The following is a 25,819-nucleotide window of genomic DNA, read 5'->3' on the forward strand; positions in this document are numbered from 1 at the left end:
CGGCAATCATGTAAAACAGTTGTAACTGATGATTTTCCGTGTTTAAATAAAGTTTACTTACTTACTGTTATTTTTCAGTGTTAAATTTTTTCGTTCAACTTTCGCTTTTATAAAATGTTTCAGTTGTCTATAAATAAGTTATATGCTGTTGGAAAGCTTATTTTCTTAGCTTTAAAATGATGTATTTTTTCCCCCCTAACTTTAAATATTTTTTGAGAAAAAAAACATTTTTTGGCGAGGGCTGATTTACCGAGGTTTTCTCGCGGTTGGGAAAGAAGGAAAAAGAGTTAAGAAAAGGATCTGTTTCGTCGTATGAACGTGTGAGGACCTGTGAGCCAAAGGGCCTCTCTGCTGGTATGACCTCTGGGTGACCCCTTAATAACTTCTTACTAACCGAGCGCGAGGGCCGTACTGGGGAATATTGGCCCGAGGTCGTGGCAGTACGGACCGAGCGCAGCGTCCGTACAAAAACGATCGAGGGCCAATATTCCCCAGTACGGCTCGAGCTAGCTCGGTTAGTAAGTAGTTTATTATATGGTTTTTTAATTACCTTTTGCTTCCTTTTTGCAAGCCCGTAATCGGCCCGTGGGCATTACAGGAGAATAATGACCTACAATTCAGTCACAATTAACCAATCAGAGCGCGCGTTATATCAGCTACAAACACAAACCATATAATAAATGGTCTTAATGACCCCCCAACTTGAAAAAAATTGCCTGGAACGCTGCACGTACCACAGGCAGCCCAGTGTACCCTCACGGAGGGTCTAGTTGTTCGAAATCCCCGCGATATCGCAGAGATAAATTGCTGCTCGTTTACAAGTGCAATTTAAAATGTAGCTTGAGTTGGAGAAAACTTGAATCAGTCAAAATTGGATTGGGTTTTTTTTTAGTATAAATATGCCCATTTCTTTTTTATAGGAGGCTTTTGGGTCGATGTGGTAGTCGTGTATTTGGAAGTTAACCTGCATACGCGTATATATGTACCTCAATGTTTCTGTTACGATAGTCCATGCACTAATTACAATCTAACGATAAAAAAAATTAAACTTTTACAGCCTTTTACAGTTGGGGCTAGGTACTTAATACCCCACAAAATCATAGATTTAAAATTTATTTAAAAGTTATATATACCAGTAGCCTAAAGACATACATTTGAAAGCAATCTCGTCAGTTATCTCTTTTGTACATAGATGCATTGTACCTTTCTCTTGCTTGCTGAAGTATCTGTGCCATCTTGTCAGAAAGAAGCGGAACACGAGTTTTTGGTTCTAACCCAACGTTAAGAACGTTTAAATAATCATACTTTTGGTAAAGCCCTAAGGAAACCTTAACAAGAAATTCGAATGGCCATGAATCAGTTTGGACGCCTAATTGATTAACTGCCCATTTAATTCGCCCTTTTATAAAGGGTGGATAATCGTGGTATAGCATGACAAACTCCAGGTTGGTACTGTTTCTTAAATAATGCAATCGATGAAAGTTGAAAGCATTCTCAAATGATAAACAAATGAGACTTAAATACCAGATTGGAATACTTTTTTCATACCGTGCTATGAGTCGCTTCAGTTGTCTGTCGTCCACGAAATATGGTCGATACATACCAGCCACCATCTTAGTACAAGCAAAATTCTCAAATACCTCTTTGTGCCACATCCTCATGAAATAATACAATTGGACTGGTAGAATGGACAAAATGGCTTGATAAGAGTGGTAAGATTGATTCGAAAATCTACTTCTCGCTAAGACTTTAGATCTATATTTACTTAAGAGCAATAAAGTTTTCAATAAGAAAAGTCCACTTTTTGACCGACACAACTTAATGTCGTCTAAGGCCAAGGACACGATTTGAGCAAAACCTCTTCGGTTTATTAATGTTAGCTGACGCAGAAGCTCTCGCAGAATGATCCCCACCGACGAAGGAAAACCAATCTGGAAACGTTTCTCTTCATTTCTGCGAAGGCTACAATAAACTGAATTTTTCTTCCAGTACTCAAATGTAGATGGTAGTCCAACAACAAAACTGCGGACGTCAGGCCTTAGTTTGACATCAATGATTTTAGGAATCCAACCGTACAACCTGTTATAGATAGTGATAAGTTCAGAATCTCTACTTGGAAATGACATTTTGCCTCCATGACTTTCGATTATCCTTACAACTTCTTTCCATGGATTAAAATCTCCTTTTGGGACTTGAAAGCTGAATACTTTCGCCAAGTAAAGGGGGGTAATGCCATCACTGTTAGAACAATTCACGTCAATTTGATGCTGTGCCTCTTCTTTAAGGATCGCTTGTATAAACTTTACTAGCCCACGAGACGCTGCTAAATGATAGAGAGTCAGCTCGGGTTTATTGTCGTCACAAACAACCTGAAAACCGCGAGTTTTCATCGCATGGTGAAGAAGCTCAATCGCTACTGTAGAGGCCATGTCCTTTTCTAGCATTGTCTCATTTCCGAAAAGGGTTGGCCATATATTACCCCCGGAATGGAGAGCAGCCAGCGTCAGTGCATCATATCCTTGTGGAGTCACTAAGGAAAGGTTTGCACCGTGTTTAATGAAGCTACGAACAGCCACTATATTGGCCCCTTGTGCAGCCCTGTGAAGGGGTGTAAATCCTTCGGCATCCAGGCAAGAGTCGATGACTTTGTACTTTAGTCTATGGCTCTCAATAGCCTCAATAAAAGGACTCTTCTTCGATGAGCACGTCTTATGGTCACAGATAGCGCGTTGGAAGAAGTTATCATCTTCTACCTTCGGCGGCAAATAGCAGAGCAAATGAAGCTCAGATAACATAAATGGCTTGCCACATTTTATTTTAACCGAATTATTCAAGTGTTTAAAGGGAAAGCTAGCCCAGTCGCCACCATTATGGAGAAAAGCTATGAGCGGTGTCCTTCCTTGATTATCCTTGCAATTGGTACTGGCTCCTTTCAGCACTAAAAGTTGAGCAATGTATGGTTGGTTGTTTGCTAAAGCATGGTGTAACAAGCTTGTGTCATTACGGCTGCATTTTTTGAAGGAAGCACCAGATGAGAGAAGAAGGTGGACGACCATCTCATGATCACGTAACTGCCATTTTAGCTGATCAAAACTCTCGCCATGAATGAACTTAATAGGTTTAAATTCTACTGTGGAATTTTCCACCGCTATTTCCAGTGGTGTTTTACCAAGTTTATCACATATTTCAAATTTTGCTTTCCTTAGTAGGAGAACATTGACGGCATCAGCCAAACCATTTTTAGCTGCCAGATGCAATGATGATCGACCATCTTTGTCAACCGCATCTACGTCGGAAACATACATAATCAAACAGATAAATGTATCTAACCATCTATAATGTTCTGTGTTTTTAACAAGGTTGTCTTCTATATAAAAACGAGCTAGACGGCCTCTCCGGTCAAACTTTACTAGATGAATGGCACCGCAGGCATTAGTCTCATTCCAGATTATTTTCCGATAAAACTGGCTTGGATGTACGTAAAGAATTGCATAATGCAGTGGCGAGAGGCCGTTTTTATCAACTGCCGTAATGTTTGCTCCATAGTACAGAAGTAGCTGGATGACCTCAACGGCAGCACATGCTGCAGCGCTGTGGAGTGCTGTCGATCCGTTGGAACTCCTACTGTCGATATTAGCATCGACGCTTTTATGCATGAGGAGAGTTACAAAGTCTCTTTGATTATGACAAGCTGCCAGATGAAGAGGTGTCGCTCCGAAGCAGTCTCGAACTTCCTTATCTGCCCCTCTACGTATAAGATCAAGTCCGATTTCCCAGTACCCATATCGAGCAGCTAGATGAAGTGGGGTATATCCACAATGACAGATATCTCCATGGTATTCCATAGCTTCGTTATGATTCAATGTCAATGACACCTTCTCACTGTCTTCTCGAACGCTTTGCCAGTGATTGCATGTTTTATGTATCATTGTGTGGTCTTTCATGAGCAATAGCTTTACTATTTCACTGTTATTTTTACGAACAGCTTCATGCAAGAGAGTCCTTCCTGTATAATCCGTACACGCCAAGGCTCCCGTGCCCTTGGAGAGTAGTTCCTTGATTACCGCTATTTTCCCTGTCGAGACAGCTGTATGTAGCGCAGTTTCGCAAAAAATTAAATGTTTGTCGTCAAAAAGCTCCCCAAACTTGACACTGGTGTTTTCCTCTCGTTTGAAGCAGCCGTCCTTTAGATGTCTGAGTTCCGTATCATCGCTGAGGCAACTTTCATTTAAACGAAAGTACTTTCGAAGTACTTTGGTTCGGCTTTGCAAACGGTGTTTTGCTTGCAGCCAGTAGAAAGAGCCATCGCATCTCATGCATCGATCTTGCACACCCATTTGCAAAAGGTACCTTACAACTTCCAACCTGTTGTTTGCTGCTGCATGATGAAGAGCTGTTTGATCTGGAACTGCACCTGCTTCGTGTAACGCTTTGACAACCCCCAAATGTCCGTGCTCAGCGGCTATCTGAAGCGCCGTCAGATGAACACCATCAACTGTCGAAATCAAAGCCCCGTTGTCAAGAAGAAATAAAACTACTTCCAAATGTCCTCCATGAGCTGCTGCGTGAAGCATTGTGGACGACAAAAGTTTTGATTTCGAATAAAGAACTGGAAAGGACATAGGATTGTTTTTCCCACACTGATCTGATACGGTATCTTTTATAGTATTTTGCACTTCGTAAATGGATACTAATGACCTGGTCTTACGGTTCACTCTGGCTCCTCTTTTCACCATTAACGCCAGATTGTGTACAAGACCATGCTCTGCTGCCAGAAATGCTGGTGTTATTCCACGATTATCGACGCAATCAATACAGCTAAAATGACGTAATAACAGCTCCAAAACATCTGTGCTATTTATTGTAGCTGCAAGGTGTAACAAAGTCCTGTTACTTTCGGGGTCTGAAGAATTGACAACCTGAGAAGGAAATCTGAGAAATTCGTTAACATAGGCTTCCTTCCAGCCACCGTAAGCAATGTGCTGTGCCAAGGTAAGAATGTGCTTTGCCAATGCAGTCTTGTCTCCACCCGCAATTAAGCTAAAATAGAATTCGCAAAACACTTCGTGCCCTCTCTTTTTGCTAACGTAAAATGGACTATTTCTGTTTCTTTCGCTTGTAAGCCATTCCGTTAACGACAAATGATACAATGTCACCGTGTCATTCTTTTCATATCTCAGAAAGTGACCCAATTCTTTCATTCTATCTCTAAAATCATAGTCCTCATCCAGATGTACCTCCCTCATTCTCAGAACGTCGTAAATTTCCTTCAGCGACATGGGATGAAATGTTGCCACCAGTAATTCCAGCACTCGTCGAATAGATTGGAACTGCTCCGGCCGATTATACAATCGTTCAAAGTAGCTGTTGTATAATTCTCCCAGGGTTTCGGGTAGTACATATGGATCTCCTTTTCCTGCCTTGGAAGTCTCCCAGTGATGAAGCATTTCCTTTACAAACAAGAAATTTCCCTGACTTTTTCTCAACAGGGCAGAAATCAACTTTGCAGTGTTTTCTATGCTGTTGTAGCCAAACCAGCTCTTTATTTGGTAAAGTAAAGGACCATCTTGATAAAACTTTGTGGTCAAAAAGAGTTCGATATCTTCCATGTTTCTATTGTCTTCAGGATCAATGATTAGCTTCGTTATGCTGTTTGAATTTAACGAAACACTTGACTCATTACGAGAGGTCATCACCAGCTTCAGCCACAACGGAAATCGAGGCAGTTTGTTGTTGAGCAAATACACGATACTGTGATTTGTTTCACTTTGAGTGAGGCATTCGTCAAGGGCATCAATGACGATATACCAGTTCTCTTTTGGTTCATTCGTCAAGCTTCTTAAGGGTGTTAATATTGCTTGTTCGAAGCACCCAACAGGATCTTGAATGGTGACACAGTCAGTGTTCAGTGAACGTTCAATGAAGGAACTATTAGTGACGATATAGCCATACTCTGGTAGTCTACTAGCTATCATCTGCGCCAAGTTACGAACAAACTTCCCTGCATTCTGTGTATTTTTATCCGAATGTTTGCAGAGGTGGTATCCTAATACATGGTCGTGAATGGTTCGACTTGACGTCCGGGAACACACCAGCTGAGCTGACAGAGCAGACTTTCCAGCTCCCGGGTCACCGATCACTAAAACACCAGGCACATGCTGGAATGCAGGGTTGAACGCACTCTCTATCTCCTGAAACAACCATCGACGGCCGATGAAGTTCTCTCGAGCAACAGCCAAGTAATCCGTCAAGTTAAACTCTTTCGTGTCGAATGGAACAATGTTTTCTTCGACGGGACATCCTGAAATATAGAAATATTAAATTGCACTCTTTAAAATTAAGTGCCTATTACCCCTAGCTGACAAAATGTCTGAAAGTCAATCTGACTCTGAGACAAGCCATTAATCTTATGATGAGAGAGGATGAGATACCAGGTTGACTTCACAAGCTAGTTAGTTCCCAATCTTTCGATTGCTCCCTTTTGAATTTAAAATGACGGAAAATGAGCCATTTTAAGGGATTTAATCTTCTGATAAAAAGAAGGCAAAGGACAGAATAAGATTTACTTCTTCATGTAATGTCTTTGGTAGACTTAAATTATCGGAATTCATTGTCACTGGGTAAGGGAGATAGGCAATTTAATATTAGTATCAATTTTAACTGCATGAGCTATAAGTTAGAACAGATAAATAGGGTAAACTTGGGTAAGTGGAGGAAGGTTACCAGAAGCGAGAGCGTAGCCGAGCTAGGGAGCTGCATTATATCCCGACGACACTTAACAAAAAGCCGGACTTTTAAATGTTGAGGCGGATATCAGGATCCTCATACCGCCCCCTCGTCTCACTACCTCTCATTTGATAAGAAAACAGGGTGAAAAACAGTATAGACTTCCCATCCGAGTCAACATCCCACGACAATTTCACGTTGTTTAAATACGCTAACAAACAAATGTTGCTTCAAACTCTCGAATGTCAAAAAATAAGAACATTGTGTAGGCTTACCATCCTTGTATGATTTGTGATCCAAAATGCCAGGGAGACAAAAAAGGAGCACCAGTATCAGCCAGTTGGTAACCAATTTTTGTTGTATGCCTTTGGCACTTCCGGCCAAGAAATTTATGAAGGTTATCACACGAATTAACACAACACTTGATAGAGACACCGAAGCTCTTTTCTCTATCTTAAGCTTCTCTAAGGCTTTTTGCAACTTACGTAGTCGCCCTTCCACGCGACTTCGTTGTTTCTCATTTTTCTTTTTCAGCGTCTTCAACTCACTTTGAAGGCTCGTCACATCATTGCGAATCGCTTCCTCGTAGTGAGAGAGAACCTCAGCTTTGAATATGTGCACATCGGATGAAGACTTAAGGGCCACAATATCTTTTAAAGCTCTCTGAGCGCCAGGATCTCCAGCCAGTTCTGGATCTTGAAGAAGTTTCTCAATTGTTTCGAATGCAGCCTTCTTTTCCGCTTCGGACAATTCCAACTTCGGTACGTGTGCCCATTTGGTGTTTCGGATGTCCCGAACATCTTTTATGAGTGGCCGCTGAACATTGAAGTGATTGCACCAGAACAATAAGTTAAGGATACCAGTGATTTCCATATCCTCGACGCTCTCTATGATGGCGTGTGCCCCAATATCAGGGAGGAAAAGCTTGGCTATCTCCCATGGTCCAATATTTGGGTCTAGCCATTTGGTGGAGTCACTTTGCTTCCAATTAGGCCTGTTGCCACGGTGAACCGCCTGAAGGAATTTTGCCCATGCACAGTTGGTCATGTCATGATACTGGTTCTTTTTCCTTCCTGGATCAAAGACACATGTGCAGGGTCCAGCAGGCGGAGATGCCGTGGCAGCTGTCACATTCTTATAGAAAGTTTCCACTTCTTGCTTAATGAATACGCGAAGGCCTTGACAGAGGACTGATGTTAAGGCACGTCCCAGAGAAAGCCAATTTCCTTCTTCTTGGGAGGTCAGTTGCACGAAGGCCTTAGAGCTGCTTGTGGACGCCATGGCTATGTAACACACTTTTTGAAAGAAAGAAAAATAAATTAAGTTGATTTATTTGAGTGTCAATGTATTCAACACACAAGGTGCTATCCAAAATAGAACAGGAATTTGGAAATGTTGGTTTTTGGGGAGGAGGAAAAGCCAAAGTACAGTGAGAAAAAGTTATCGGAGCGAGGACTAGAATTAACAACAAACTCAACCCACAAGACTGGGAATCGAACCCCGACCACGGCCGGGTGGAAGGCGAGTGCTCTCACCACTACGCCATCCCTACTCGAATCCCTACTCCCAATGAAAACTTGGCGAAGGGACGGTGTGGGTGCAGGTAGAGGCTGGCCGGGAACCGTTATGAGCCTAAGATTATAAATTGAGTGGAATGCATTACATTATATCGACTAAGATTTCGGATTGGTATTGAAGGGGATTAACAAGCAACGTAAATGAATCTTACTCAGGGCAACTGCATTTCTCAATAATCGCATCCACAAAACCGATTCTTTGCTGACAAAATTAGTTCTCTACCGCTCAGGATGGGTAGTGGCTTAAACACATGCTCATTGGTTTAAGAACAGTCAGATGGTGGACGCTTTGAAACTACTTCGTCTGGTATGTAATTTCTTTTTAACAAGGTACTTTATTTTATCCCGAAATGATGCCGATCCTTAAAATGAAACCTAGATTGCCTCTGCATTAAACTATACCCCCAAATTATTGCCAAACGTTTCCAAGCTGATCTTAATGTAGTTTGCTTTGGAACGATAGAAATGGCGCTCTTTGCAGTTCTGAATTCCATACTTGCTTTGGATATCATCGCGCCAAGGTTCCTTTGGTATCTTGGACAAAGCACGGATATACATCTCTCCTAATTCCTGGTCATGATCCACCTCTAGACATTACAATTTTTGGAGACATTTCAATTAATCCTGGTCCGCAGACTTCAAATTCAAAACAATTTGAAGAGGCGAAATCGACATGGAAATCTATTGAATGTCTTGGATCTGTATACGAATAGTCGAGTTATAACATACGCCCGTGCTGAACTACTTGGCATTCGTCGTACGTCTCACAATTTTGGTTGTAGATCAGTTCTCCGTGATTTAAAGCTAAATGGACGGAAGACATCCGAGGCATGGGGCACATTAAAAGGAGGCGAAACAAAGGTTGATGCAAAAGATTTGAAATTTTCCAGTTCAAGAGGCTTTTCCTGTGTTTTGTACATCCAAATAAAATATCTGGCAATGAGAGCAAGACAGGAGGTCTTCTTGCTGGAAAGAGAAGGTTCTAAGCCCAATACCATTTCAGCTGTAAGTTCATTTTCTACGAATTCATGATTGATTATCATCCACTGCCTAAAGCCTTGCCTAAATTGCGAAATGACTCTGCAATACCAGAAAAGATGGATTAAACTTTCCACTTCAAATTTGTAGAAAGTACACCGATCAGTTTCTTTTATTCCTATTTTCTTAAGAAAAGAGTTTGTAGCAAGACGACGATGCAACAGTTTAAACTGAAAAATAATTAGCTACTTTAGTACATTTAAATGGTGATAAATAGACCGCTGTCCAATCAATCAGGTCGTCCCGTTAGAGTTTGCAATCGGCAATCCATTTTTCTTGATTCTGAGTAGGCCATACCTGCTTCATCGAAACCAGCTTTTGATAGACGACTTTATTGGCCTTTTTGGGTTTTAAAGAGTCTTTCAAGGAAGCTTTCACAGACGCCGGCGCATTGATTGTCTTTGTATTTTTCTGTTAACGATTGTAGAGAAGACTGAAGGCCGAGTAGAGTAAGAAAATTTGCTTTCACGTTAAAGCGGTGTTTTAGTTTATGTAAGGAAAGAAAAAAATTCGATCTTTTAGTAGGTCTGCGACATTTCGAATACCTTTAGAGTACCATGATTGGTAGAAAACGGATTTATTGTCTATTCGTATAAGAAATGGCTAAGAGACTTCACATTTCGTTCGTAACTTATTTCAGAACATAGATGTCAAATTTCCGTGGTAAATGTGTGTGTTGCAGTTACGTATTTGTACGTATCCTGCTTATTCAGGTTGCCTCTGAAAATGCTCGGGCCTCCGTATCGATGCAATTGCCATTCAAACAAATGCTTCCATTTTCCGTGATTTTCTGGGTCAAGGTATTTTTTAACCCAAGTGGATTTCAAAGCCTTATTAAATGATATTAAGTCTATCATTTTTAGACCACCTTCAGAGTACTCGCTAGTCATTATATTCCGTTTGATCTTATCCCCCTTATCGTTCCATAGAAATTTTAAAAACCGAGAATTGACTTCCTCCAACACTTTTTGATTTTTTGGTAACGGTGAAAGAACATAAACCAGTTGAGACACTATCAGGCTCTTGAGTACTGTAATCTTACCTAGTAGAGTTAGCCTTCGTAATTCCCAACATGCCAAACAGTTGCTGATTTTAGCTAATTTGTCTGCATAGTTTGCCTCCAGCATTTCTTTGGGGTTTGTGGAAAACCAAACCCCTAAAGCCTTTCCTTTATGTTTAATCCATTCTAGGTTTTTTCCAGGGCATAAGATCACATCACTTTCACTTTCCTTGTATACTCCAATCCATAGCGCTTCTGTTTTTTTAGGCCCGACATCTTTCTAAAATTTTCCAGGATTTGTTAAGCTGATAAATAAGAGACATTCTTTTGACCTCGTTTTGAGATATCATTATTCCTTTTATACTTTTGGTTTTTCGGATTTTTCCGGCAAGAACTTCCACACAGAGAATAAAGAGTTAAAGCGAAAGGGGGCAGCCTTGTCTAACTCCCCTTTCCAGCTTAAAAAAATCAGTAGACCAACCATTATTCAAGCAAGACACAACTTTCGATATTGTTACAGCACATGTTGATCCACTTGACAAAAGACGAGCCAAAGCCAAACATTCCAAGTGTTTTTTCAATAAAGTTCCTTTCCACGGTGTCGAAAGCTTTCTCAAAGTCTAAGAAGAGTAATAGTCTTGTCAGGTTTTCTTCTGCAGTGTAATTAATAATGCCATCAATTATGTTACAATTCTATGTTACAATTCTACATTATCTGTGGCTCTTGATCGTCATGCTCCACTTGTCACTAAGTTTATCATAGTGAGGCCTTTCGTACCTTAGTTTAATGAAGATATTAGGTAGTCAAGGAGCTAGGGAAAGGCGGAGAGCGGAAAGAAAATGGCGTCGACCTCGATGTGTCCGTGATTTCCTCGAATTCAAAATGAGGAGGAATTTTACAACTTACCTGATGAATGAAGTCCGTCTTAAGTTCTACTCAGACTTTTTTGCTGAAAATAGCTCCAATCAAAGGAACCTATTCTCGGCAACAAAGAGGTTGCTAAATCAAGGTCATGAGGTACCTTTTCCACCGACTTGTGCATGACAAGTTGGTTTTAGCCAACGAAATGGGTAGTTTCTTTGTTGAAAAGATTAAAGCTATCCATGCCAAATTAGACAGACTAGCTGATTGTTGGCATGATTCAAATTTTGACTATGTGAATATTTCATCAACTACAACACTGGACAGCTTCATCCCTTTAACGGAAAGCGCATGTTTGATCCGATATCAACACCTATAGTAATCAGCTGTGCTATATTACCAGTAATTACTAAAATGATCAACCTGTCGCTCAATTGTGGAGAATTTGCGGATGATTGGAAATGTGGGCTTATTTAATCCTGTCTTGAGTAAACCTGGATTGGATTTGCTGTATAAAAATTACCGACCAGTTAGTAACTTACAATACGTATTCAAGTAGACTGAAAAAGTTGTTTTTAATCACGTTTATGATCACAGGCTTTAGAATACGTGCTCCAACACCATGACTTAACTAGCCAACGTAACCACTTATATAACCGCAACGCTTTTAGTAGTTTAATCATGTGTTATCTATACGTTAGTAGAAAACCGCTCAGGAAATCACCGGAGTTTGTATAATGTGATTTTGCCAAATAGGTGAACTTGATTGAAACTGTATATAGACCCGCCTTTGTTTGAGCATATAAAAGAAAGCATTATATTCAATAAAAATCAATTGTTACTCCTACTTGCGTGCCATGCGTATGTCCTTACTGTGAACATGACGACATCAGTAAACCTAACAACAGGTTTTCAAATGCTATCTTTCCTGTGCTTCAATCTTCTTATAGGCAATTCCATAGCACTGAAACTGCACTTATCAAGGTGATGAATGATATTTTGTTTAAGATGAACTCTCAATTCGTCACTTCGTTAATTTTATTGGATTTGAGTCCTGCTTTTGACACCGTTTATCATCAAATACTTTTAGAGAGGTTATCTGACGAGGTTGGCATACGTGGGACGGCTCTGAACTAGCTTAGATCGCTTAGATCGTACTTGTCTGATAGAAGTCAGCGCGTTTCTGTACATGGGGTTCTTTCTCGTCCTTTTCGCTTGGACTGCGGAGTACCTCAAGGCTCATGTTTAGGGCCTCTGTTATTTATAATATATGCCTCCAAGGTGTTTAAGATCGCGGAACATTATCTTCCTGATGCTCATTGTTTCGCGGATGATACGTAGCTGTATCTGAGTTTAAAACCACTCGACAGCACTGCTCAAGCTGATGCTATAAAAACTATGGAAAAGTCAATTGACGTGGTGAGGAAACGGATGATTCAAGATCGGTTGCATGATTATCAATGATGGTAAAACTGAGTTTTTTTTGGTCGGCACGCGACAACAGGTTGATAAATTAGATTCGTGTTCCATTACTATGGGCAACAATCGTATCAGTCCAAGCCCATGTGTTACAAACCTTAACCCAACTTAAGTATGACTGATCACATAAACAAGGCTTGTAATGCGATATTTTACCATTCACATAACTTGAGACGTGTTAAGAAATATCTATCGAGGGATTCTTTAACTACTTTGGTTCATGCTTTTATAACCAGCCGTCTTGACTATTTTAACGGTTTATTGTTTGGCTTACCAAAGGCGCTGATCGCTAAATTACAGCGTGTACAAAACGCAGCAGGAACACTTATTCTTGGCTTCAGTTTTCTCACATTACACCGGCGCTTTATGAGCTGCTCTGGTTGCTGGTTTCTTTGCGTATTGATTATATAATATTTTACTTTTGACTTTTAAATGCATTTATGGCCTTGACCAACTTATCTTAGAGATCTCGTTAGCATAAACTCGAATCTTAGGTCTGCTGGTAAGCTCTTATTACATCATCCCAAGGAAACTTGAAGATGCTTACAACATTGGGAGCCAGATCATTTTGAGCAGCAGCTCTGGAATGGCCTTCCTGTGAAGCTTTGTCAAGCAACATCAGGCTTCTCTACGCAATTGCTAAAATTACGTCCATAACTGCGAAGATCATAGCTGTACTTGATTTCATATCTGGAGTTCAGTATATGATGCATTTCATATATAAGTTCGTTCATCAACATTAAATCTCGACTTAAGACTTATCTTTTTAAGAAGTACTTTTATAATTTATAACTTTATTTTATTTTTATGGTGATTGTGAAGCGCTATTTATCAGAATATGTAAATATGCGCTAATTATTGCTATTGTTATTACTTCAGTATATATCCTGGACGATTTCTTTGGTAGCCGGTGAAAGCATCCGCTTTTCGTGATTCTCAGCGGGAAACTGAAAGGAAATGCTATCCCAAGCTAGTTTTTGGGTTTGGTAAATTTTGTTTTCGTATTCATCGCTTTGAATACTGCTTTTTCCAGATGCCTTACATCGTTGTCTGTCAAAAATTTGCTTTCCTCCTCCCTCTCCTGCCTGCATATTAGTTGACCGGTTATTGTGAAACTTCCGGCTTAAAGGGTAACCTGTTTCAAAAGATAACCACTCATAACTGAATCGAGTTACAGTCGGTCCCGCAGTCAAGCCACATTTGTATCAGGTAAACATCAACTCAAGCGCCGATTTGTCAAATCTGTGGTCGCAATCTTCATTTACTATAATCAGTAGCGATTGCCATGATTACTGGGTTTTATATCGTAACTTCAGTCCTCATTGTTCAGCTGACAACAGTAAAATTGTTTTACCTGCCTGTCTAAAATAGCATATTAGGGACTGTGCAATAATTATCAGGAGGGTGGGGGGGCACCATGTAAACTCATAGCTTAACGAAGGGGTGTAACATGTAAATTTCTACATTAAAAGCAGGGGGGGGGGTGGAATCTAATTTCAAGCTGACTTAAAGATTCAAATACCAGTTATGTCTCACCAACGGTGATACTCATTTCCCTTAAGGACTAATTTTAAAACATGATTTGTAATTATGTTATCAAAAATATGACAAATAGCTAACAGTAATTAGTACCAAAGCCATGAGCATTTTACCTATCTGGTCACATGACATTTTAGCTTATTCCTATAAGACAACAGGGGCAGATAAAGGTTCACAAGAAGGGGGTATTCCATTATAAGAAGTAACTAACAGAAAGAGTGTCCCCTCCATAGGGATTAACATTGAATAAAAAGAGATTTTCAACCCAAAAGGAGTGTCAGGTGAACCTCAGGGCACCCCCTGGATTCGCCCCTAGACATAGTTGAGAAATTGAAACAGTGGGCAACAAGTGAAATTTTAAGAGGTAATAAGAGTATCAACGTGACAAATGTTTTTGTTGATGTTTAGGACTTCTAAGACAAAAACTCTAAAACTGCATTTTCAGCTTCTCCAACAAATCATTTAGAGATTAACAGGCCTTCTAAGCAAGCTTCATCGGTGCAAGATGTGAACAAACCAAGTATTTCTAGATCAACATCACCATAAAAATTCTTTGTCTTCGACAATTTAAACTTCAATAAAAACAAAACGCAAACTGTGGTGACAAACATTTGTCTAAGATGTATTTCTCTGTAAAATTAGTTTGTCATTTCTCCAGTGCGAACTTTTTCTTCCTTGTCGTTTCCAGTTGCACATGTTATAATCAAAGTATTTGGTCATGTTTTGATCGTTCAGTAGGTAGCAGACTTGAGATAAGACTACTTTTGATCACTTATGGTCATCTAAAAATTATTCTATCCTCACTTGGTCCTTAATGCAAGCTTTACAAGTTGTGGCTGGTAGGATTTGGATTAAATTTAACTATATTGTAGAGCGATCAACGATCAAAGGCGAAGAAGCGTATTAACCGGATATTAGGGAGTGTAACAATATTGCTTAACATTGGCTATCATTGTAAACCGTGACGTCGGTTAGCCTCGTTTTGAAGAATAAAAAACATGTGCTCTTGTTGAACCGCCATTATCCGCTTCGTCTTCTTCATCTTCCGCTTAACACCTCGATAATAATTGTTACATGACGGCAGCGGTAAAACAAAAAACATAATGACTGATTCTAGCGGTCAAGCTTCTGGAACGCTCGCTCCAGCTCCGGCTCTGGCTCCGAAGGCCACAAGTTTCTCCTCCGCAACCTCTAGAGATCGAAGGCGATCGGGCTGACAACTGGAAAATCTGGAAACAACGATGGGATAATTACTGTATTATCACGGGCCTAAACAGCCAGCCAGAAGACTACAAGTGCGCTATTTTACTGCACACGATTGGAATAGAAGCTTTGCGACTTTACAACGGCATGAAATTCTCCGAAGGTGAGGACAGAAATAAAATGGCGGATATTCTAGCCAAATACGATCAGCACTTTCTTGGCCAAACACAGGAATTCTTTGAACGTTTTCAGTTTAACCGTAGAGATCAAGCCTCTGGCGAGTCAATCGATGAATATCTTTCAGTTCTGCGAAACATGGCCAAAACCTGTGGTTTCTGTGACTGCATGCGAGACTAGTTAATAATGGACTGCCTACTCTTAGGAATCTCGGATGACAAAACAAGTGAAGAACTCCTCTCTACTCACGATCTGACTCTTAATAAAGCTGTTGAAATCTGTCGGGGAATGGAAGCTGCTTCTCTTCACATGAAGGCTCTGAAGAATGAAGAAATCAACAAGGTCAAGGATATTTCGAAGAAGACAAAGAAGTCAGCCCCAAACAAACTCCAGCACAAGAAGCCTCCCCAGAGTGATGATGAGCATTCTGGAAAGAAGAAATGTCTATTCTGTCTCCAACTTCATGTAATGAAAAAAGAAATGTGCCCTGCTTGGGGAAAGACCTGTGCATCCTGCGGTGAAAGAAATCACTTTAAAGCCTCAACGAAATGTAAACACCAAGGTGTCAACTCTCTGGGCGACGGTTACTCCTCCGACTCATCCGTAAGCAGCACTGGGACAATCAGCACTGTAACAGCTCTCGAAAGTGAATTTGTGAATTCAGTAAGTCCTGGAAACCAGCTTATTTTCTGCGAAATGGAGGTAAACGAAAGACCTGTCAAAATGCAAATAGACAGTGGGGCTACAGTTTGTATTCTTCCAAAACACTTCCTGAGGGATCAGCATGCTATCCGCCCTGAGAGGGTCCATCTTCAGATGTGGAACAAAACCTCTATGCCCGCTCTTGGCAAGTGTAAAGTGAAAGTCAAGAACCCCGCTACCAAGAAAACGTACAAGGTGGACTTCGTCATTGTTAAAGACCACCTCACACCTCTCCTCAGTGGTACCGCCGCACAGAAGATGAATCTCATAAGTGTTCATTATGACCTGTTTAAAGCAGTTAATGCTGTCAACCACGAAAATCAACACTTCAAACAGTTTCCTGAGGCTTTTAAGGACACCCCTGGTACCCTACCTGGAAAGAAGGTTCACTTGACATTGATTGAAGGTTCCACTCCTGTAATCCGTTGTGCACGCACCCTGCCTGAATCTAGAAAACAAGTTGTCAAAGATGAACTCCAGCGTCTTGTGGACGCGAGTATCATTGTGCCTGTCGACGAACCCACTGACTGGGTGAGTCAGATGTCTGTTGCTGAAAAGAAAGCTGGAATTCGTATCTGCATTGATCCCCGACCTCTAAATGACGCACTGAAGCGCGAACACTACCAGCTTCCCACTCTGGAAAATGTACTTCCAGAACTTACCAAGGCGAAAGTATTCTCTGTTTGTGATCTCAAGTCTGGGTACCTCCACTGTGAGCTCGATCATGCATCAAGTTTGTTAACCACATTTGCCACCCCTTTTGGGCGTTATCGGTGGCTGCGTCTCCCATTTGGTTTGAAAGTCAGCAGCGAAATCTTTCAAAAACGTCTGCATCATGCTCTTGAGGGCCTTGAAGGGGTGCGCTGTATCGCTGACGATGTGATTATCTGGGGTCGAACAGATGAGGAACACGATACACGTGTCCGTACCTTCCTCAACTGCTGTGTTGATAAGGGTATCACCTTGAGCAAAGAGAAGTGCCGCTTTGGTCTCAGCGAGATTCCGTTCATGGGTCATGTCTTAACCAGTGATGGCCTCAAGCCAGACCCCACTAAAGTGGAAGCAGTCCAAAACATGGTTCCTCCTCAAGACAAAGCATCTGTAGAAAGACTACGAGGAACAGTAAATTACCTGTCTAAATTTGTTCCAAACCTTGCCGATGTGATGCGTCCAATCTATGACCTAGCTCTCCCTACCTCCGAGTGGATGTGGGATGCTGTACACGAGAAAGCCTTTACAGAGATGAAGCGTTTGACAAACGCACCTGTGCTAGCCTACTTCGATCCAAGTAAAAACCTATCGATCCAGTGTGACGCTAGTGGACAGGGACTGGGAGCCGCCCTGTAATGACAAAGAGTACCTCGTCACAGTCTGCTACAAGTCCAACTTCTGGGAATTGGATCCACTCACCGACACCAAATCATCAACTGTGATCAAAAGATTGAAGTCACACCTGGCACGATATGGTATTCCTAGACAACTGGTTACAGATAATGGCGCCCAATTTACATCACGTAAATTCAAATCTTTTACCAAGACATGGGGCATTGAGCACACTACCATATCACCGCACCACAGCCAGGCAAATGGGAAAGTTGAATCGGCTGTGAAGACGGCAAAAAGAATGTTACGCAAGACATCAAAGTCAGGAGAAGACCAGTACCTAGCTCTACTCAATATCCGGAACACGCAAACTCAAGGTGTTGCCAGTAGCCCGGCACAGCGTCTTTTGGGGAGAAGAACAAGAAGCTTGTTACCGTCCACAAGATCGCTCCTGGAGCCCAGAAGCCCACCCAGCCTCTATGAAAGGGAACAACTCCAGCTCAACCAAAAGAGGCAGCAGCATTACTACAATCGGTCATCCCATGACCTTCCGGCCTTAAAAGCTGGCGACACAGTTAGAATGAAACCATTTGTCCTTGGTAAACACAGTTGGGATGAGGGTCACGTGACAAAGCGACTAGATGAGCGATCCTATGAAGTCCAGTCACACGCTTCCAGCTTTAGACGCAATAGGCAGCACCTAGTGAAGAGCCCTTCCGTTCCCGCAGCGGATGCACTGCCTGTACCAGATTCACTGCCTGGACCTCAATGGGGTCAGGATACTAAAGCCAAACACAAGAGCTGCGAACGGCCAGAAAAGCCACCTGGAAGCAAGGACCACCAAGCAGTCGTCACCTGTGTGTACTCGCTCGGGCCGTGTCATCAAAGAACCAGTTATATTCCAGGACTATGTTAAGACTTAATCATTTTTGGGGGGAGGATGTAACAATATTGCTTAACATTGGCTATCATTGTAAACCGTGACGTCGGTTAGCCTCGTTTTGAAGAATAAAAAACATTTGCTCTTGTTGAACCGCCATTATCCGCTTCGTCTTCTTCATCTTCCGCTTAACACCTCGATAATAATTGTTACATGGATGACATACTTGTATTTCATGCCTGTACCATTCAGAGCTAAAATATGCAATTGTTCTGCAGAATCCAAAATTAAATTTTGCTAAGTCCCCTTCCTCGCGCTTCAGATTCATTCGTAAGTTCATACAATGTTTTAGAATCACTTTGAGGTGAGAGTGGAAAAATTTGGGACTTCGAATCATTTTGGAGTTGGCGCTCATTCGGACATTGCGATCATTTCATGGAGAGTACCTCTCAGATGATTCTCGGGTTCTCATGAAGCAAAGAGCAATTCGTGAAGGAAAGAAAAGAAAATTGAGAAGGAAATCGAAAAAATAAAAAATGAAAGAAAAGAGATTACTTTGGAGGGGGCGGGGGGGATGGAGAAACCTGTGGCGATACCATCTGCAACTATAGGAAGCATACAGAAACTTGTAAGGACGTCTGCATCTCGAGCCTCTGTGTGGCTGCTGGATTAAGTTAAAAGCAGGCCTTCGAGGTCGTTCTTGCTCTTATAAAGGAGGCGACCTCTCAGGACAGCGTCGAAAGCTTGATTGCGATCCCTCTGAGGAGCACAGCAATTCTGAAACGTTTATACCTCAACGGAAATGTTGTATAGCAGCAAAATTTCCTCCAAGGGAATTGTGTTTTGTTCAGTCTTATGCTGAGCTTCATGCAAGATGAACGTGCATGTTTGAGGTACACTTACAGTAACAAGGGGCTATTTAAAGAAAACGTTACATTCCTGCACCCCACTTCCCTTTTCGCTCAACAGTTTCCGAATAATCCTCCCTTTCACTCGTTCCGAAATCAAATGAACCCCCGCAAAATCCCCCGCCGCCCATCTGAAAATAAACAATGACCGGTCCTTTATTAGGTACAACCGCTAAAATTTAACCCTGGAAATAAAGGGGTGCTTAGGGTAGTTCCAGACGAGCAGGTCTTTCTCTGTTTCTTGACAAACCTGTCGAATCAAAACCAGACAAGCCTTTCAAGAAAACTTGTTTGTGTGCAACCGAGCTTACAGTAATCATTATGCAAATTTCTGATTTTTTCGATGGGTTTCGAAAGTGTAGGATACGGTCTAGTTAAAGCGCGCATTCTATTCTTGAAAGACCTTGATAGAAACTATAAAGAAACAAAAAGCAAGACAAAAAAGACAAACTTATCACAATCGTTTATGGAAACGGGCCCCGTGATGCTCCCCTTCAGCAGCAAATGTCCTCTATGTGCACGACACGATTTATGCTTTGTAATGTTAATTATTTTTTCAAGGGGGAGCCCCCTCCTTTGGGTGTTATTTGACACTTTGTCACAATGCTATTGCGTTGTCTTCATTTGTATTCATTCGAGTCATACGACCGCCTCTTCGCCCTCTAAATTAAATACCCAATGACTGAATTCGATATTATTTTCAAGTATTGGCTTGCCATGTTTTGTATTTACATTATATTAGCCTACGTCCAGATTATTGTAGACTTTTTGCTATACACTACGAGTTATGTTCAGTTGTATTTTTAGTTTTTGTTCTTTTGCGCAGACATTGTTGATAATTCTATGCAATTCTGATTGATAAGATATAATAAAGAGGGTTATACACGGCTCGTGTTGACACACCCCATAAAGTAGTTGCTTATTACATAATAAATGTTTTATATTTGGTTGAGCGGAGCAAGGAATTAGAATATAAACTGTTTGCTGTTTCATTTGCGAATAGCAAACTAGAGATTTTTCTTGAACTAATCCGGAATTCACATCTGTATTTTTATGCAGCTTGCACTGAAAAAAAAAGGACTTGTAATTTGTGTTACACATTATTTATTGTTTCGCTGGTTAACCGCCTGTACTTTATTTTCCCAACATAATACACGTTTAACATGTCACGTTTTGTGGATTCATTTTTACCAAATACATCTAATAATTTATTCATAATAATTTATTCATAACATGCCTATGATCAGATGCGCATTCTTAAGTTATAAATACGAGAAATAATTGATAAATATATAGCTAATAATATGGCAAGGACTACTAATACATTGAGAAATATATACAATTATACAATATGGTAAAAACTAATTGATAAATAATTAGCGAAAGTATTATTAAAATCTCTGTTAAGTATATGCATGTCTAAAAGAAATGTCTTAAGATGAGCTTTAAACTATTTACACAAGTGATTGAGCGAAGCTCATTAGGCAGAGAGTTCCACGATGACGGCGCTGCGACGGCGAATGCCCGGTCTCCTAGCATGGCCTTCGATTTCACTGATGGCATAGCTAGGAGTAGAGTATTAGAACCCTGAGATTATATCGAGATTATAGCATGATGTCTTGACACTTATTAAGGACTGTAGATACTGAGACGCGAAGCCGTGTAACGCCTTAAACGTGACGAGAAGTACCTTGAAGTTGATGCGTGCCCTGATAGGCAACCATCTGGCAATATGGAAGACCACTTCTCCCGGTAGACATAAAGCTATGTAGCCTAACACAGTATCCGTTTAGCGTACAGTTGGGGGCCATCAGGGCTGAAATTATTGTCATTTGCCATTTTGCTGCTTCGATACGGCTCAGGCACACAGCATAACTAAACTGTAGCTCTTGATAAAGGTTGCCTTACCTTGCGATAATCGAAGTCTTTCTCGGTTATCTTCTCTGCATTCACTAGGAAAGCCAAGTGCGGGATGTGGCTGCGAGACGGTGCAAGCGTAAATGAGATGCAAATCGTACTAGGTACCAGTCCTAATCGGAACGTGGAAGGGCGGGAAGGGAGGATAAGAGAGTGAACTTCCGTGTGGACCGTGCGGAACTTTCCTGGACATCCCCAAAGTCCACATCGACTGCTAGGCTACTCGCAGTACTCAATACTTTACTCCCAGATTGCTTTTGTTTCATAGTAATTCCCCACTATTTTGCTGAAATAATTCACAACGATAAACCACGAGAAAAATGTATATGAACACGTTTTAGACTAGCGTTTTAGGATGCATGCCTGAGGCTTCATCCACAATCTAGTAGCGGACTCCTTGTTTGCCTTTTCTTTTACCCAAGGGTCAGAAATTATAGTCTCGCAAGGTAACTCGCTGTCTAACTGAACGAAAACACCTTCAGACCATAATAATAAAGTATTGTCGTTTGTCTCACTATGTGGTCACTTGTGACGTAGATCGCGACTTCATACTCCTAGTCATCATCAGGCGATAAGGTCGACTGGTTAAGCGTCACCTTTTGTCAGGATGCTCCGCTGTGATTGGTTGGTGGTTTTCAGCAGCTGTGATTGGTGCATTTCAATCTTCGCCGTTTCGGTGTGTTGTTCCTTCGGCGGTCCGATGTCGTACGGTTCTCCTGTTGTTGTGTTTCTTGATCGTGGGCATCCAAGCTTCCGGAATTTCTATTCCACTATCCCTGTTGATGTTGTTAGGGTGAAGTCTTATGTGAATCGCCTCTTTGACCCTGCGTATGTACCAATGAGGATCACGATCAATAAACTTTACTTCGTTCCAAAGCGGGTTGTGTCCGGTGTTGTTAGCGTGCTCTGAAACGGCGGAGGTCTGGGTACGGACAAGTCGCGCGTCTTTCGATCGTACTAAATCTAGATGTGACTTGAAAACAGCGCGTATGCCTTGTTGCTGTAGGCAGCGGCGACGTTGTTCGGATAGGGGTTGTACACTTTAATAATCCTACTTAAAGTACATACCGATAGGCCTTTGGTACTTGTACTCGATCATGGGCTCAGCACTGCTACTCGGTTTCCTGGTCTTTGGGATTTTCTGCAAGAAAGAAAGAGGGTAACCATTAGAGACAAGAACAGAAGACAGGTGTTTCTTCTCAGAGAGTTTTGTTACGAGACGTTTGGCGCGCTCGTAGAGGCACTTCACAATACCGCGTTTTACTGATTGGGGGTGGTGGGAATCATACGCTAAGTACTGATCAGTGTGCGTAGGCTTCCTGTACACGTTGGTGATGAGGCGTCTCGTAACAGACCGGCAGTATGCAGTCGAAACGTCGCGATCTACATCACAAGTCACCACATCGTGAGACAAACGAGAATACTTTATTATTATTGTACTTCACCACGATGAATAACAGCAACCTTTTTTACGACATTAACCTTCAGACCATTTTCGCGCGGGGCATCCGCTCTTAAAAGCGTGAAAGGTGCGAGAGAGCCGCGCGAGAGATATGCGAGGAATTCACGCGAGGTGGACCAGAGGTAAAAGGAGTCGTGCTGACAATGGCTTTGGAGATGTCTTGACCTCTCGAATCCGTCCCTGTTAAAAAGAAATTGGAAGATAACGCCCCTGAAATTTCAACGGTTGAAATGCGCAGACTTGGTGAACCACTGAGAATAATCGCTTCTAGCTATGGAATGCTGTTTGTATCAAAAATACTTCTTGTCGTATATAAAACTTAGTGCTCTTTAAATAAAACATCTTAGCTTTATACATAAAACTTGCTACAAAATATAAAACTTGTTACGCTGTATATAAAATGTGTTTGAAAGTATAAAACTTGTCATGCCATATATAAAATATAACTTGTCACGCAATACTCCTATTGGAACCCAGTATGTACCGCGACAAAGGGCGAGAACGACGCGAGGAACTTGAGTTTCCAGGGTTATAAACTCCATAAAGTTGCGTGAAACGCTTCGACAAATAACTCAGAAACGCTGAAGCGCACAGACCTGAGAATTGGTGACGTGAGTTGTTGGCTCATTTCATTGAATGGTTTCGATTGTTTTTTTGCGTGACAGTGAAAGCGATCTATAATTAAAGTGCCACTACGACGAAAATTTTTGGTTTTCTTTTCGGATTTTTTCAACGTCAGTTAAGTCAGTTTGTTCAAAATAATACAATGCATTTAAATTTGGAAGGAAAGAAGCGAGATAAGTCGGGAAATAGCCAGCCAAAAACCGCTAAAAATCTGTCCGCCATTACTCGGCATTGGAGAAGCCTGCGATTATTTTGTAAGCGATCTTCACGCAAGACTTGGCTCGTGACGTCATACGCGAATCGCTTCGTGGCGTTTGACAAAGCGAACAAGTCGATCAAGGAGTAATGTATATAATATCAGCAAAAAGCAACTCGGCGATCTCTCACATCTCATAGCTGGCATGGGAAATTAGCGGCGTTTATTTTGAGCGTTTGCGCGTATGACGTCAGACCCCAGGCGATCCAGCTAGACCCAACCCTTTTCCTCGCTCAGGGTCATTTGCCGTTCTAGTAATGGCGGACAGCGAAAACGGAAAAACTACGTTACAATAATCATACTTCCCGTGGGAATTTTGAGATAAAAATTGGCATGATACCTATTTAGTACGTCTATTTTCAAAATCTAAAGAAAAAAGGAGATGCAAAATTATCATCGTAGTGGCACTTAAAGGGGCCGTCGACATATTTTATTTGTCCCCGTTTAACGTCAACTGGACATTTAGGGAGGAGAGGGTATCGGTGGTGGCTCTTTGAAAATTTGCCGTAGAGAAGGCTGGTTTTGTATCAGGTGCCATTTTTTTGATAAAACATGTTTAAGGTTTGGCACTGCCGGGTGATAATGAGTCACAAAGAGCAAGATATCTTTAGGGATTTCATTCCTCTGCTTCAGCGCTGATTCCCTTTCTGTGAATTTGATGTCTGATAGGAGTACTTCAATCAGACGTTTTGGATAGCCTCTAGCACGGAGACGTGATTTGAATTTGTAAATGTTCTCTTCAAAAGTTGTTCTTGAAGAATTAGTGCGTAGAAGTCTTAAAGGGCTTCGCCCTTCATGAATCCTTTTTTGACTTCTGAAAGTAATACTGCAGGTTTAAACAAAAAGTTTTATTGACCTCCTTAGGTGGGGGATTATCCTCATTTTGGTAGAAATTAGACCCAAAAATATGTCCCCTGTATGTAGGGAATTATCCTTGTTTGGTTTTGCTTTGTGGCTAATGCCCCATGTTTCCCCGGGTGGGGGTTTACAGTTACAGGTGCATTAGCAAAGCTTGGAAGAAGATGTGCAGTTGGTACTTGACCCATGAGTTGTGTGACGACCTTTGGAGAGGTGCGTTGACATATCACGTATTGGCGTGTGCACTTGTGTACAGCTCTGCCGCGAACCAACAATATGGTGGAGATCTTGAAGAGATCCTAGATTGAGCTTTGGACCAGCATGACATAGACGTGATTGTGATTGGTGTTATATAGGTGAAACTGGCCGTTGCTTTGAAACCCGCAAGAAAGAACACGTTAGGAATGTAAAAACATGTGCTAATGGGTCAAACATTGCGAAACATGCGTGGTCTTTCGGTCATCGCATTGATTTCAATCATTCTCGAGTTATCGACAAAGGCTCTTTTCGTGTTAGGAAAACTCTAGAGGCCTGGCACACCTCTTCTACCAAGCATGCTGACAATAACTTTAAGCCGATTCCTAATCAGTATAAAATTCTTTTTAAACAATAGCCACCATTTTTCATACCTTTACTCTGTTCTTTTTATCATTTTTATCTCGCCTTTTCTGTATATATTTCACTAATTTACATTCAACGTTTTATCCGTGGAAGGCTGTAGATCGACAGCCGAAAGCTTATATTCTTTTTCAAAATTTTTAGCCAGAGAACGTTTTTTATTGTATTTTAATATGCCTAATCCTGGCTGCGCTTCAATTTTTAATAGACGTTTGTGTTCACTCTCTACGATCGGTGATGTGAGATGGTGTTTTCCATGAAGGATCATTGGATGGCGCCTGGTGGAATGCCACGAGATCCAACATCAGCTGGGTTTTCTTCGCTGATGACATGAGCCCACTTTTCAGGGGGGACTTTTTTTGTTGAATTTTTCCGATTCTGTTTGCTTCGAAGGTCTTGAAACGCTGACTTCTACCATAGATCCAAAGAGAACAATGGTACTATCAGTGAAGGCATAAAGATTGCAGGTTGGGATAGCCAAGATTTCTTGGAGATGCTTCATGAGTTGTGAGAGCAAAGTTCACGTCGAGGTAAAGCAACCTTCTTGATTGGTGCGACACGCATTTTTGCCATAACAAGGGAAGCGTAGACCTCGCCGGCCGTGTCAAGGCTTCTTAAGTACACAACACCACAGTAGGCCTTGTCGCTGGCATCCGAAAAACCGATTAAT

The 25,819-nt window shown here is 41.4% G+C and overlaps 1 protein-coding gene across 1 annotated transcript; it reads right to left on the reverse strand.

The window, feature by feature from the left end:
• Positions 1-602: 602 nt before the first annotated feature.
• On the reverse strand, positions 603-21,611 carry LOC137976507 (uncharacterized). The gene is made up of 3 exons (XM_068823876.1): positions 21,323-21,611; positions 7,002-8,021; positions 603-6,301 (listed from the first exon to the last, which is right to left on the reverse strand). Exons 2-3 carry the CDS (start codon positions 8,005-8,007, stop codon positions 1,170-1,172), a joined length of 6,138 nt encoding a protein of 2,045 aa, XP_068679977.1. The 5' UTR covers positions 8,008-8,021; positions 21,323-21,611; the 3' UTR covers positions 603-1,169.
• Between the last annotated feature and the right edge of the window lie 4,208 nt (positions 21,612-25,819).

Source organism: Montipora foliosa, chromosome 11 (genome assembly GCF_036669935.1).
Source record: "Montipora foliosa isolate CH-2021 chromosome 11, ASM3666993v2, whole genome shotgun sequence".
Taxonomy (NCBI): domain Eukaryota; kingdom Metazoa; phylum Cnidaria; class Anthozoa; order Scleractinia; family Acroporidae; genus Montipora; species Montipora foliosa.

Bases quoted from the DNA above. Each gene is read 5' to 3' on its own strand.
- LOC137976507 (XM_068823876.1), bottom strand. From the start codon at position 8,007: ATGGCGTCCACAAGCAGCTCTAAGGCCTTCGTGCAACTGACCTCCCAA. The intron at 6,302-7,001 runs GTAAGCCTACAC...TCTATATTTCAG, and splicing joins TCACAAATCATACAAGGATG to GATGTCCCGTCGAAGAAAAC.